The sequence below is a fragment of the Staurois parvus genome, unplaced genomic scaffold, assembly GCF_062004578.1.
Source record: "Staurois parvus isolate SC_StPar_1 unplaced genomic scaffold, SC_StPar_1.0 ptg000300l, whole genome shotgun sequence".
NCBI lineage: Eukaryota > Metazoa > Chordata > Amphibia > Anura > Ranidae > Staurois > Staurois parvus.
Genome location: NW_028318096.1, coordinates 495,105 through 509,240, shown reverse-complemented (window position 1 = coordinate 509,240; position 14,136 = coordinate 495,105). Strand labels below are relative to the sequence as shown.

Below are 14,136 nucleotides of genomic sequence, written 5' to 3'. Positions count from 1 at the left end.
CAGGACTTCTCCAGGACTTCCCCCATTCTCTGGAACTCACTACCCCAATCCATCAGACTGTCACCTACCCTCCTCACCTTTAGGCGCACCCTGAAAACCCATCTCTTCAGGGAAGCCTACCCCACCCTCACCTAACTGCCGATCTCCTCCACTCCTCCTACCACTCCATCCCCCACAGCCACTTCCTCCTGTGCCACTATCCCCTCCCTTCTAGATTGTAAGCTCGAAAGAGCAGGGCCCTCAAAACCCCTCGTGTATTGTTTTGTTACTGTATTGTCTCATGTACTGTCCCCCACTATAATGTACAGCGCTGAGCAAACCTTTTGGCGCTATATAAATACTATATAATAATAATAATCTTCCTCTGGCTGGTGTCTTGAATGCAATGTCAGCAAAGATATGCAGCTTTGTTTCCTCATATTTTATTTCGGTAGTATCACACAAACTTTTCCATATTCTTTCTTTATCTTCATAGTAATGAAATCGGACTATCACATCTCTGGGGCTTTCTACCAACACTCCTTGCGGTTGTCTAATCCTATGTACTCTCTCAATTTTCAGGTGTTCTGTCGCTGGTCTTCCCATTATTGGATTGAACTCACTCTTTATTTTATCACGTAAGTCCTCTCCTTGCGCTTCTTCTGGTAGACCCCGGATCCTTAGATTATTTCTTCTGTCATGGTTCTCTTGGTCTTCCAATTTAAATGATAGCTTTCTCTGTTCTCTTCACATCTCCTCCACCTGCGTTTCTAATTTATTAATTGAGCATGTACCTCCATTTTCCATTCCACTTCTTCCACTCCCGTTAATATTCGGCCCAAATCATTTTGTAATACCCCCATCTCATTTTTCATTGACATCTCCAGTTTCGCAAATATTTTCGCCATCTCAGTTTTTGTAGGTATTTGTGACATAGCTCTGAGGAAGAGGTACAACCTCGAAATGCGTCAGCCACCAGCTAACCAGAGGTTCACAGTCCCCCACCAGACCATCTTCAGGGGTTTTTGGACCACATTGCATCCTTTGTGACATGCTTTCCATGTGATCTGATTTTATTTCTCTTGTGAGTATTTTACTATTTATAAATAAATCTCATTTTTAAAGGTAATGCACTAGGCCCGTGTGCCCTCTTTTTGTTTCTTATATACAGTTCTATTTGGATTTACCTGGTCTGTTGAGGGCAGCAAGGCTTGCATTCCTTTCTTACTCATGTGGGGATATTGACATTGTGGAGTTCACTGTCCAGCTCAGGAGCACATGCATTCGGTTGCTTTATTCTTCTTTCCATTTGTGACATACAGTAGCTCCCTGTTGTTCTGTGACACTTTGTTCCATTACACTGTCCATGCTTATCGATTTGTTAATCTGGTTCCCTTTCCAAGTCCCTAATGAGAATCTAGATTGATCTCCGTCATATTTTCTAGTTCCTTCATGTTGTCTTTCCAGGGTTCGATTCTCTGGACTCTTCTCCTGTAGGGGCATATATTTTCTGATTGCATTGGTGTTTGCATTCGACTCTGGGGTTTTTGAACCCCCGCCTTTAGTTGATCTACTCTTCATATCTGTTCGGCTCTCCCGCTAATTTTATATTGATGTACAGGTATATTAGTACTAGTCCCCAGGAAGGTTCTTTTATACTGTTCTTCTGTACAATTGTGTGACTCCTGCTGTGTTACTTTAGGGGCAAAAGAAAAATTTAACAGTTCCACCCCTCTATGAAAAACACCCAACATATATAGTTTTCCTGCCCCCCACTGCTCCGATATTCAATACTTTACAATCGGACCTTCAGTGCTAACACAAACTTTAAATTTCCTGCCGTGGACCATGGCAACTCACCATCCCCGACCGTGCTCCGGGTACAGAGACATCCATCTCAGTGCACTCTCCTGTCCTCACCAGGGTCTCAGATCCAGCTTCATGATAATATAATTATTTCTGTGGGGGGGCTTTTAATTGGGTCTCTGTGGGTATTTTCAGGGTCTCAGGTCTCCCAGAGATTCTGCCCTGGAGTGAAGGGGAGACTCTCCTCTGGTGCTCGATGCCCTCTCGTCCACAGGGCCCCACCGTTCTCCCAGGCTTCCGGGTAGTCACGTGGGAGGTCACCGCCACCTCCTGCTCTCAGTCCAGGATTCCACCGCCTTCCACTGGCTACCGCCGGTTCACCACTAGGTCAGCTCCGGCCCCCGGATCAGCTCCAGCACCGACACCCCGGCGCCTCACTCCTCCAGCCAGGGTCTGCAGCCACCACCACCTGCGGCGTGGGCCCACGATCCCGGGAGGAACCGCTCAAGGAGCCATGGAAGCCCACCAACTTCACAGAGCAAAGGCTTTTGGTAAGAGTCTATCCATACTAAATCCATACAGCATGGGACCTAGGCAGCGTTCACTCCGTCCATCGGCGGGCACCTGGAGCTCCTGTTACATGCAGCCTCACAGCGCCATGATCAGGCCCCTCCCCCGACTGCAAGCATGAGCTGGTATTAATAAAATTAACAACAGGTGCACTAGATGGGCAACAATGAGATGAACCCCAAAACAGGAATGGTTCTACAGGTGGAGGCCACTGACATTTTTTTCCCTACTCATCTTTTCTCATTACTGGTAGCATGAGGCGATACCTGGACCCTACAGAGGTTGCATTGGCAGTCCAACTCCTCCAGGATGGCACATCAATACGTGCCATTGCCAGAAGGTTTTCTGTGTCAGCACAGTCTCAAGAGCATGGAGGAGATTCCAGGAGACAGGCAGTTACTCTAGAAGAGCTGGACAGGGCTGTAGAAGGTCCTTAACCCATCAGTAGGACCGGTATCTGCTCCTTTGTGCAAGGAGGAACAGGATGAGCACTGCCAGAGCCCTACAAAATTACCTCCATCAGGCCACTGGTGTGAAGGTCTCTGACCAAACTATCAAAAACAGACTTCATGTGGGTGGCCTGAGAGCCCCACATCCTCTAGTGGGTCCTGTGCTCACTGCTCAGCACCATAGAGCTCTATTGGCATTTGCCATATAACACCAGAATTGGCAGGTCCACCACTGGCACCCTGTGCTTTTCACAGATGAGAACAGGTTCACCCTGAGCACATGTGAAAGACGTGAAAGCGTCTGGATAAGCTGTGGAGAATGTTATGCTGCCTGTAACATCATTCAGCATGACCATTTTGGTGGTGGGTCAGTGACGGTCTGGGGAGGCATACCCATGGAGGGGCGCACAGCCCTCTACAGGCTAGGCAATGGCACCCAGACTGCCATTAGGTATCGGGATTAAATCCTTGGACCTATTGTCAGACCCAACGCTGGTACAGTGGGTCCTGGGTTCTTCCTGGTGCAAAACAATGCCTGGCCTCATGTGGCGAGAGTATGCAGGCAGTTTCTGGAGGATGAAGGAATTGATACCATTGAATGGCTCCCATGCTCGCCTGACCTAAATCCAATAGATCACCTCTGGGATATCATGTTTTGGTCCATCCAATACTGCCAGGTTGCACCTCAGACTGTCCAGGAGCTCAGTGATGCCCTGGGCCAGATCTGGAAGTACCATCTTGAGTTGCTGCAATGAAATTTCAGCAAAATGGACTAGCCTGCTGCATATTGTTTTCACTTTGATTTTCAGGGTGTCTTTGAATTCAGTCTTCTGTAAGTTGATAAATTTCATTTCTATCAAACAATGGGGCATCCTTACGTTCCTAACATATTACCCAGTCCATATCAGTATAGCTATCCAGCATGATATTTTTCCCCGTTTTCAAAGCGTTCCTTTAATTTTTTGAGCAGTGTGTGTGTATATATATACATATATATGTGTGTATATATATATACACACATACAGTGCCTACAAAAAGTGCATACAGTGCCTACAAAAAGTATTTACCCCCATCCTTGGAAGTTGTTTAAAAAACGCCTTAGCTTTGCACCATGTTTGCTCAGATGGATTCAGCTACTGTATATTTGGCAATATTTTTTAGGGTAAGCTGAGACATTAAGGCTTCTTTAATGGGAAATTCTGGCTTCTGCTGCATATTGCTCTGCAGTGGGTTGTTTGGGGCTTTGCAGAGTGTTGGTGGTTTCACAACTCCTCTGACACAGTTTATCATAAGGAAATGAAGTACAAGCAACATTTCCCACATCAATACCTTTCTCAGAGGGGACACACTATTGGCACTGTTTAACCTTTCTGAATTCATGTCTAGGCCTAGGAGGCTTGTCAAGTGGCTTTTATTCAGGGAAATGTGACATTACTGATTTCTAAAGTTAAGAGGGCCTCTATCAAGTTACCAGCACTACTGGCCTCCTTTTGTGAAATGGGCTTTCATTAGGGGTATAGCGTAAACTATCTGAGCTTGTGCCTGTATAATTTCCTGCCTTGACTACTAAAGCATCCTGCTGTCCAGTCATTCACTAACTTGACATTAATCTCAACAATCTATCACGAATTCTGCTACATGGCTTCCTCTTCTTACTATTCTTTGCATTCTGTAACTCTCTGCCAATCCTTCTGTGTGCTTAGAATGCTTTGGCTTCAACTTCTAATTTTATATACAAGTAAACTCCACCCACCATTTCCACTTCTTTACAAATGTCTACCCCTTCCAATTTAAGGCTCTAAAATGTATTCAGGGCAGACCTGATTCACATTCTGCTTCCTATTATAGTTACCACTATTTTTTATATACTTGGAGAGAACACAATTCTTCATTAATGTGTAAACAGCTGCCACCACCTGCAGCCATGGTCAACTGCTATACATATGACATTGTTTTAATTCTCCTTCAGGAAACAACCCACTTTTCCCTTGTCATCTTCCTAAAAATACACTGCTTTCTCAGATAATAACCATTAAATGGCAGTGATCATCATCTGGGAGTTGATGCGTTAGCTGTGGCCTCTCTGTATGACTATGGCTATTGCCAAAATGCATGTGAGCACTTTAGCACAGGTTCTAGCAGATATGTGCACATGTACTCAACAGTATTTTGACGTCAAATTTCGATTTAGCTTTAGTCATAGTCTTTGGACTAAAATGCCATTTTAGTTTTAGTCTTATTTTAGTCATCTGAATTATTTAAATTTTAGTCGTATTTTAGTCGACTAAAATCTCCAGTACATTTAATAGATTAAAATCTAATGGGTTTAGTTAAATTGTAATGCATTATTTAATCACTTCTCTAGAATTTCCAAACTCGTTATCTACTTCTGGAGTAAACATTTACTAACATGATATTGTTTATGGTATTAACCTCTTGCCGTCCGCCTGCTGTTTATAAACGGCAGGGCGGTGGCAGTCCAAGGTCGGGTTGCCGTTCCTAAACGGCACCCGCCTTTTCTAGCTGTGCGCGCTCCCTAGGAGCGCGCACCACCGCGATCCGGTGTCCGCTGTGTCCTCCGGACACAGTGAAACACCGATCGTCGGACGGGACCTCTGTATGAGGTCCCGGTCATGTGATCACTGATTGGCGAATCAGTGATCACATGCAAAGTAGTAAGCAAGATGTCACTTGTGACATCATTGCTTACTACGTGTGAAATCTGTGAATGATCACAGAGGTCACATGGTACAAGGCTATTCACAACAGCCTTGTACCATGTGACAAGCTGTGACCAATCACAGCTCACTCAGTATTTCTCAATGACTGCAAGAATGCAGACAGAGAGAAAGAGAAATGATTGCTTTTACATCCTATATGGGTGTAAAAGCAATCAGTGTAAAAAAAAAAAAAAAAATCTTCATCACCCCCCACAAGTAGTACAGTGTCACCATGGTGACACTGTACTGCTAGGGTGACAGTATGTAAAAATAAAAAATAAAAATAAAAAATAATATAAAAAAAAATAAAATAAAAATGTAAAAAAAAATGTTTAAAAATTATAATGTTTGGTTATAAACTAATTTGGATTTTTTTTTTTTACTAAAAAAATAACGGAATAAATTTTGGCCAAGATTTAGGATGAAATATTATTTATTTGCAAAATTTTATTAAAAAAACCACTTTTTTTCAAAATTTTTGGACTTTTTCATTTACATAGTAAAAAAAATAAAAATCCCAGCGGTGAATAAATACCACCAAAATAAAGCTTTATCTGTCTCAAAAAAATGGTAAAAAATTCATATGGGTACAGTATTGCATGACCGCGCAATTGTCATTCAAAGTGTGATAGCGCTGAAAGCTGAAAATTGCCCTGGACAGGAAGGGGGTAAAAGTGTCCGGACAGGAAGTGGTTAAGGTTTGAACATGCAATACAGACACAGATTTAGCCGCTGTGATATATACCCAGTGTTAATTTTGATGTCAAATTTCAATTTAGTTTTAGTCAGTCTTTTGACTAAAATGCCATTTTAGTTTTAGTCGTATTTTAGTCACCTGAATTGTTTGCATTTTAGTTGTATTTTTGTTGACAAAATTAACACAAGTTAAAAACTACCCAGAGCATGACTATATTCTGGGGCATGTCTACCCAACAGAACAGTGCATTGCTTTACATTTTCTCCCCAAATCATCATTTTGGTTAAGTAGATTCATCCTGCAAGCCTACATTGTACTTAATCCTGGCCCATATACCATGCACCTTCTTTTAGATGCAGTAACACAAAGCCCCAGAATGCAGCTCTGGTAGTACCCAGTGTCAGAAACATTGTGGAGGATCCTGCAATGTTTTGGGCTTTATTGATTTTTGTATAGCACATATGTACCCTATATTTGCAAATGCAATGATCTTACCTTGCTTGATTCTGATGAGATCCTTCTGCAGTCGTTTTTGTTCCTTAGTCATGCTATTTATGTGGTAATTCTGAGCTTCCTTGATTTCCTGGATCCCATTGTTAAGCCTGGCCTCTGCTCTTTTAGCTCCGCGTCTTTCTGATTCCCATTGCTTATCCACATTGTTCCCAAGTAGCCTGGAACGATTCATATCTTCAAATACCTGAGAGAGCAAAAACAACTGCATTGGTGAAATATTTGTACCAATATTAGTACAATTACATCACATAAAAGTAGGTGAGCCAGTCAAATTCTGAGAATAAGAAAGAATTGAAAGAAACAACTTTTCTAATCTTCACCTCCCATTTTCTGCTTTTAAAATGGGATATCAAACCCTTTGCATAATGTCTGAAAGACCTTCTTTGTTTTTACACGGCAATAAGTAACATTTCCATTTAATTTTCTAACCTTAAAGCAGAATTAAACTCTCTCAATCAACATTACCTACAGTATTTTTAATCCTTATTCTGCTAGCCTTAGTAAATAGATAGGAAGGTATATTATATTTACTTGCTTTAAACATTTTCTGTGTTTAAAATTCTTCTGCTGCTTCCTGGTTTCTGGCCTAGGCCAAAATGATGTCATACAGTTGTGTTCAAAATAATAGCAATCAGACATCACTAACCTGATCAATCACTGTTTTTGGTAGAAATTATATTTCTACATGGCAAATAAATTACTAGCAGGTGTAGTAGAGTAATAGAAATCCAACAGACCCAACAGTCATGACATGCATGCTGCTGATTCTGTGTAATTGAATCACTAATTGAAAGGGGCATGTTCAAAATAATAGCAGTGTGGAGTTCTATTAGTGAGGTCATTCATTCTTTGAAAAACAGGTGCCAATTATTGCCCTTATTTAAGGAAGGAAGGCAGCAAATGTTGTACATGCTGGTTACAGTGCATTTCTCTCTGAAATTCTGAGGAAAATGGGTCATTCCAGACATTGTTCAGAAGAAAAGCGTACCTTGATTAAAAAGTTGATTTGAGAGGGGAAAACATATAAAGAAGTGCAGAAAATGATAGGCTGCTCAGCTAAAATGATCGCAAATGCTTTAAAATGGCAAGCAAAACCTGAAAGACGTGGAAGAAAGCGAAAAACTACCATTCGAATGGATAGAAGAATAGCCAAAATGGCAAGGACTCAGCCAACAATCAGCTCCAGGAAGATCAAAGAAGGTCTAAAGTTACCTGTGAGTACTGTTACAATTAGAAGACGCCTATGTGAAGCCAAGCTATCTGCAAGAAGCCCCGCAAAGTCCCACTGTTGAAAAAAAGACATGTGCTGAAGATGTTACAATTTGCCATTGACTGGCCAAAAGACAGAAACAATTGAGTACTGTCCGTGATACTTTTTTTAATTTGCACTAACATACAATTTTGAGGACAAGCTTTCGGGGTATGTCCCCTTCTTCAAGGTCTAAGCAGTACTATTACAAATCACAAAGTTTAAGCAGAATGTTAGAAGGGATTGAGAAAAAAAAAAAAAGGCTACAGATAAGATACATCAAAAGCGAGGGGGGGAGATACTACACTCACACAGAGGGGGTCAAGCTTTAGCTAATATATAGTCATAAAGCTGTCGGATAATGGTTGAGGAATCCCATGTCCAAGTTAAGGCCGTTATCTTTTGTGCCAAATAGAATTATCATTCTTAGTTCAAATGTTTTCATAGTAGTCTTCATGGGCATTATTTTTGATTCATTTGGAGGAGGGGCTTTCTCAGCTACGCACTTCCTCCTGTCTGTATACCTGAGCTAAGGTCAGATGGATTCCAGGAAGTAAATACTACATGATTTATTTGCCATTACTCAAGATGGCTGTAGCTAGAAATGTTAGGGCCATATAATGTGGGTGGAGAACCAAGTGTAAAACTTATACTGGCACCTTCCCCATAATTACAATTAAATTATAAAGTAGAAGCATCCCATCGTTCCACGAGTGAGACAATGAAATAAGGGGATTATAAGTGGCACAAAAAAAACATGAACGTTACAGTGAAGGAAATAAGTATTTGATCCCCTGCTGATTTTGAATGTTTGTCCACTCACAAAGAAATGATCAGTCTAAAAATCAAATAGTAGGTGTATTGTAACTCTGAGAGACAGAATAGCAACAAAAAATTCAAAGAAATGCATGTCTAACAAATTATGCACTGATTTGCATGTTCATGAGAGAAATAAGTATTTGATCCCCTTCACAAAACATTACTTAGTGGCAAATCCCTTGTTGGCAATCACAGAGGTCAGATGTTTCCTGTAGTTGGCCATCAGGTTTGCACACATCTCAGGAGGGTTTTAGCCCACTCCTCTTGGCAGATCCTCTCTAAGTCATTAAGGTTTGGTGGCTGACGTTTGGCAACTCGAACTTTCAGCTCCCTCCACAGATTTCCAATCAGATTAAGGTCTGGAGACTGGCTAGGCCACTCCAGAACCTTAATGTGCTTCTTCCTGAGCTACTCCTTTGTTGCCTTGGCCGTGTGTTTTGGGTCATTGCCATGCTGGAACAACCATTCACGACCCATTTTCAATGCCCTGGCTGAGGAAAGAAGGTTCTCACCCAAGATTTGATGGTACATTACCCCGTCCATCGTCCCTTTGATGCAGTGCAGTTGTCCTATCCCCTTAGCAGAAAAACACCCCCAAAGCAGAATGTTTCCACCACCATGTTTGACAGTTGGGATGGTGTTCTTGGGGTCATAGGCAGAATTCCTCCTCCTCCAAACGTGGCGAGTTGAGTTGATGCTAAAGAGCTCGATTTTGGTCTCATCTGACCACAACACTTTCAACCAGTCCTCCTCTGCATCATTCAGATGTTCAGTGGCAAACTTCAGACCGGCCTGGACATGTGCTTTCTTGAGCAGAGGGATCTTGCGAGCACTGCAGGATTTCAATGCTTGTCGGTGTAATGTGTTACCAATTGTTTTCTTGGTGACTGTGGTTCCAGCTGCCTGGAGATCATTGACAAGATCCTCACGTGTAGGAGAATTCCTCACTGTTCTCATGATCATTGACGCTTCACGAGGTGAGATCTTGCATGGTGCACCAGACCTAGGGAGACTGACAGTTGTTTTGTGTTTCTTCCATTTGCGAATGATTGCACCAACTGTTGTCACCTTCTCACCAAGCTGCTTGAGGATAGTTTGGTAGCCCAGTCCAGCCTTGTGTAGATCTACAATCTCGTCCCTGACATCCTTGGACAGCTTTTTGGTCTTTGCCATGGTGGAGAGTTTGGAATCTGATTGTTTGATTGCTCCTGTGGACAGGTGTCTTTTATACAGGTAATAAAATGAGATTAGCAGCACTCCCTTTAAGAGACTGATTCCAATCTCAGCTTGTTATTTGTATGAAAGACACCTGGTAGCCAGAAATCCTGCTGAATGATAGGGGATCAAATACTTATTTCCCTCATGAACATGCAAATCAGTATATCATTTGTTAGACATGCATTTCTTTTGAATTTTTTGTTGCTATTCTGTCTCTCAGTGTTACAATACACCTAACATTCAATTTTTAGACTGACCATTTCTTTGTGAGTGGGCAAACATTCAAAATCAGCAGGGGATCAAATACGTATTTCCTTCACTGTATATAAAAACAGTATACAATTTTATTGTTACATTAAAATTCATGTAATAAAAAACAATATCATGTCCACTGCCATTCAATCAGCAAACGGGAAAATACATATATTATTCAATACAGTGAAGAAGACAAGTAGATTGACGTGTTTTGCTGGATAAAGCAAAGGATCCACTTTCCTGTCTTCAGTATATGTATGGTAGCTCTAAAGTTTACTAGGTATCAGTAGTAAGTATTGGACATCTAGATGTCTGTCTGATGGATACAGGTATATAAATCAAATGGGTATGTCACACCAGTCCTTAAAAATGGGTCTCAGAAATACCATCTTGCAGTAAGCTCACCCCGATACCAGATCGAAAATGAATGGATTTATCATATCAAACAAAATAGTGTCACACCGGATCCAGCAATCTCACCAAGTATATCATTCACTATTGGGTATAATGGCCAAACTGTCTAGGCTATCACAAAAACTTATTATACCAAAGGGAGGCTTGCCTATAGTTTCCAGTGTGACACGCAACAATCAGCAGTCCAAGTAAAATGGTGCCATCAGAATTAAAGTATAATATTCTAACTGACCCAAATCTCTCGTTGTTCAGTTAGCTAGCTTTCCCTACAATAGCTTCCAATTCTCTAACACTATGAGGTTTATTTACTAAACTGGAGAGTGCAAAATCAGGCTCACTTCTGCATAGAAACCTTCTAACCTCAGCTTGTTCAAATAAGCTTTGGCAATAAGAGGGGAAATGGGGAGGAGCCGCAGCAGGAAGCCGTAGCAGCATGGCTGGGAGGCTACGGGCGCCAGCGTGCTAGAAGGAGTATGAGGTGTTGTACCCTAAGTGCGGAAACAGCTTACCCTTCCCTGGAGTGAGAGGATGCGGAGCCCGGGTGTCATCTGATCCGGAGCGGTGGAGGACGGTGGTGCGGCAAGGGAGCAGTGTCGGTGTGCTGGGAGAGCAGAGTGAGAGTCCGCTCCCATGTGAGTCTGGAGCTGGTGTGCTAGGGGAAGTGGCCGAGGAAGGAGAGAGAAGAAGCAAGGACCTGGAGAGTGTCAAGGTCCTACCTTTTCCCAGAGGTTACGTTACTCCATGTGCTGGCATCCATCTTGGATTTCTGCTGAGCATGGTGGGAATCTTTTATGCCTTCAGGTCTCTGAGGTCCATCCCCCAGAGGGGTGTGGCTGAGTACATATAAGCCTATGATCTGCACATGCTCTTTGCACTTGTGTCTTGTGTCTTTGTCTTGCTACAGCTCTGTGTATACTCTCGTGACTCTTCTGGTATCTGACTCGGCTTGTGACTAAGACCATTCTCTGTGTTTTCCTTCGATCTGACCTTCTGTTGCTGAACCCGGCCCGTGACCTGTGATTCTCTGTCTACTGGTCTGTACCGTTTTGTCCCGTTGTTGTCGCCCGGCCTGCCTGACTACGCTATTGTCGTTCTTACCAGCTACACGCCATTGGCGGTGGCCATTACCGCAGCCGGGGTGTCTCGGGGGCCGCGACCTGGTTCCTGGCTGCGTCAAGTCCATCCCCACCATCAGGGGCCCTGGTGAAGGGCAGCCTGGGACTTAGACTCCGCGCCCTGAGGGACTTCGGTCTGTTGGTGGTGGTTGTCGTCAGCCAGTGCGTTATCCTGCCACTAGGCCTTCCTGTCCGTTCCACAGCCCTTCCCTGACATTACACAAGTGCCATGAATCCTGACGGTGCAGGTACACCTTCGCTTCCAATGTTGGTCGCCAGACTGGATCAATAGTATCTCCTGTTAGATCAGTTCGCTCAGGCGTTGCAAACTCTGCTTGCACGCACCGCGCACCTTACTCCTGGTGCTATTAGGCCTGTTGTCACTCCGGTGGTCGCTCCCGCTGCTGTTCCGCTTGTTGTGCCTACCGCCGTGGCTGCTGAGGTACCCACAGCGCCCAGAGGTATGACTGGTTCAGCCCCTCTTCCACAGCGCTTTGGGGGTGAGCCGAGTCAGTGTCGTGGGTTCCTCAACCAGGTGGGGATTTACTTCGAATTAATACCCCACGCTTTTCTGACTGAGAGGTCAAAGGTGGGTTTCCTAATATCGCTACTCTCAGACAAGGCCTTGGCCTGGGCAAATCCCTTATGGGAGAGGAATGACCCGGTAATTCACAAGTTTTCCGGTTTTGTCGATGCCTTCCGTAGGGTATTCAATGTACCGGCTCGCTCCGCCTCGGCTGCCAAGCTGCTCATGTCTATGCATCAGGGTTCACGGACCGTTGCTGAGTACGCCATAGAGTTTCGTACCCTGGCGGCAGAGGTGGGTTGGAACAATGAGGCTCTGGTGGCTGCGTTTTCTCAGGGTCTTTCTGATGCATTGAAGGACGAGATTGCAGCCAAGGAATTGCCTGTGGAGCTGGAAGCACTAATTTCCTTCCTGATCCTGATTGATACCAGGCTCAGGGAGAGGCCTTCACTCAAGGAATGCCTGCGGAGGCCTTCCAATCGACTAGCACCTGTGTTTTCTGTCCCACCCGTTCCTCCCTCTCCTCCCACGCCTCCTGGGGATAGATTGTCTGGTGGTGAGCCCATCCAACTGGGGTTTGCTCGCCTTTCCGAGGGAGAGCGGGCCGCTCGGCGTCGGGAGGGTCGCTGCCTGTACTGTGGCCTTGGTGGGCACTTTCGGCAGTCCTGTCCGGTCCGTCCGGGAAACGCTCGCACCTGAGATCCTGTCGGGGACAGATCTTGGGTGGAGTCTCCTTGTCCCCGGCGTTCCGCAGAGATAAACCACTGATCACCGTTGTCCTCTCTTGGGTGGAGGGCTCGGTGACGGCCCAGGCGTTGGTAGATTCTGGGGCCGGCGGGTTGTTTATGGACCCCTGCAGGCTCGAGTTACCCCATTGGTTCTCGAGGCGATAGATGGCAGGCCCCTGCAACCACCGCAGGTTACCCACGAGACCATGCCAGTTGAAGTAGCTATTGGGGCCGTTCACAGGGAGTTGGCCTGTTTCCAGGTGATTTCTTCTCCGCACTATTCGGTGGTTTTGGGGTATCCCTGGCTCCAGACGCACAATCCAACCTTTAATTGGCGAACTGCCGAGATTCTCTCGTGGTCTCCACATTGTGGGGCCGGGTGCATCCGTGGGCCAGTTATGGTGTTGTGTGCCTCCTCGGACTCTGCGTTGCCCACCGATTATGGGTAGTACCAGGACGTGTTTGATAAGGTACGCGCTGGTGCCTTACCTGCTCATCGTCCTTACGACTGCGTCATATCCTTGCAACCCGGTGCCACTCCTCCGCGTGGCAGGGTGTATCCTCTCTCGGTTGCAGAGAATAAGGCCATGGAGGAGTACGTTGCGGATGCGCTTTCCCGGGGGCACATTCGTAAGTCTACTTCCCCAGCAGGAGCGGGCTTTTTCTTTGTAAAGAAGAAGGGTGGTGAATTGAGGCCTTGCATCGATTATAGGGGTCTCAATCGAATCACCACTAAGAATGCCTACCCGATTACCTTGATTACTGAGTTGTTCGACTGCCTTAAGGGGGCAAAAGTCTTTACCAAACTTGACCTTAGGACGGTGTACAACCTCGTACGGATCAAACAGGGGGGTGAGTGGAAGACCGCGTTTAACACCAGAACCGGTCACTACGAATACCTGGTGATGCCCTTCGGGTTGTGTAACGCGCCTGCAGTTTTTCAGGAATTCATAAATGATGTCCTTCCTGACTTGTTGCAGCAGTGCGTGGTAGTTTACTTGGATGACATCCTGGTTTACTCTGCCTCCATGGAGTCCCATATCCAGGATGTCAAGCAGGTGCTGCAACGATTACGTGT

At 44.6% G+C, this 14,136-nt stretch overlaps 1 protein-coding gene across 2 annotated transcripts in view; it reads right to left on the bottom strand.

The window, feature by feature from the left end:
• CCDC190 (coiled-coil domain containing 190) overlaps positions 1-14,136 on the bottom strand; it is a 48,129-nt gene that overhangs the window by 13,749 nt on the left and 20,244 nt on the right. For both annotated transcript variants that reach the window (XM_089683066.1, XM_089683067.1), the window contains exon 2: positions 6,717-6,918. In XM_089683066.1, coding sequence (XP_089539192.1) covers positions 6,717-6,918 — 202 coding nt within the window. The remainder of the gene's footprint in view (positions 1-6,716; positions 6,919-14,136) is intronic.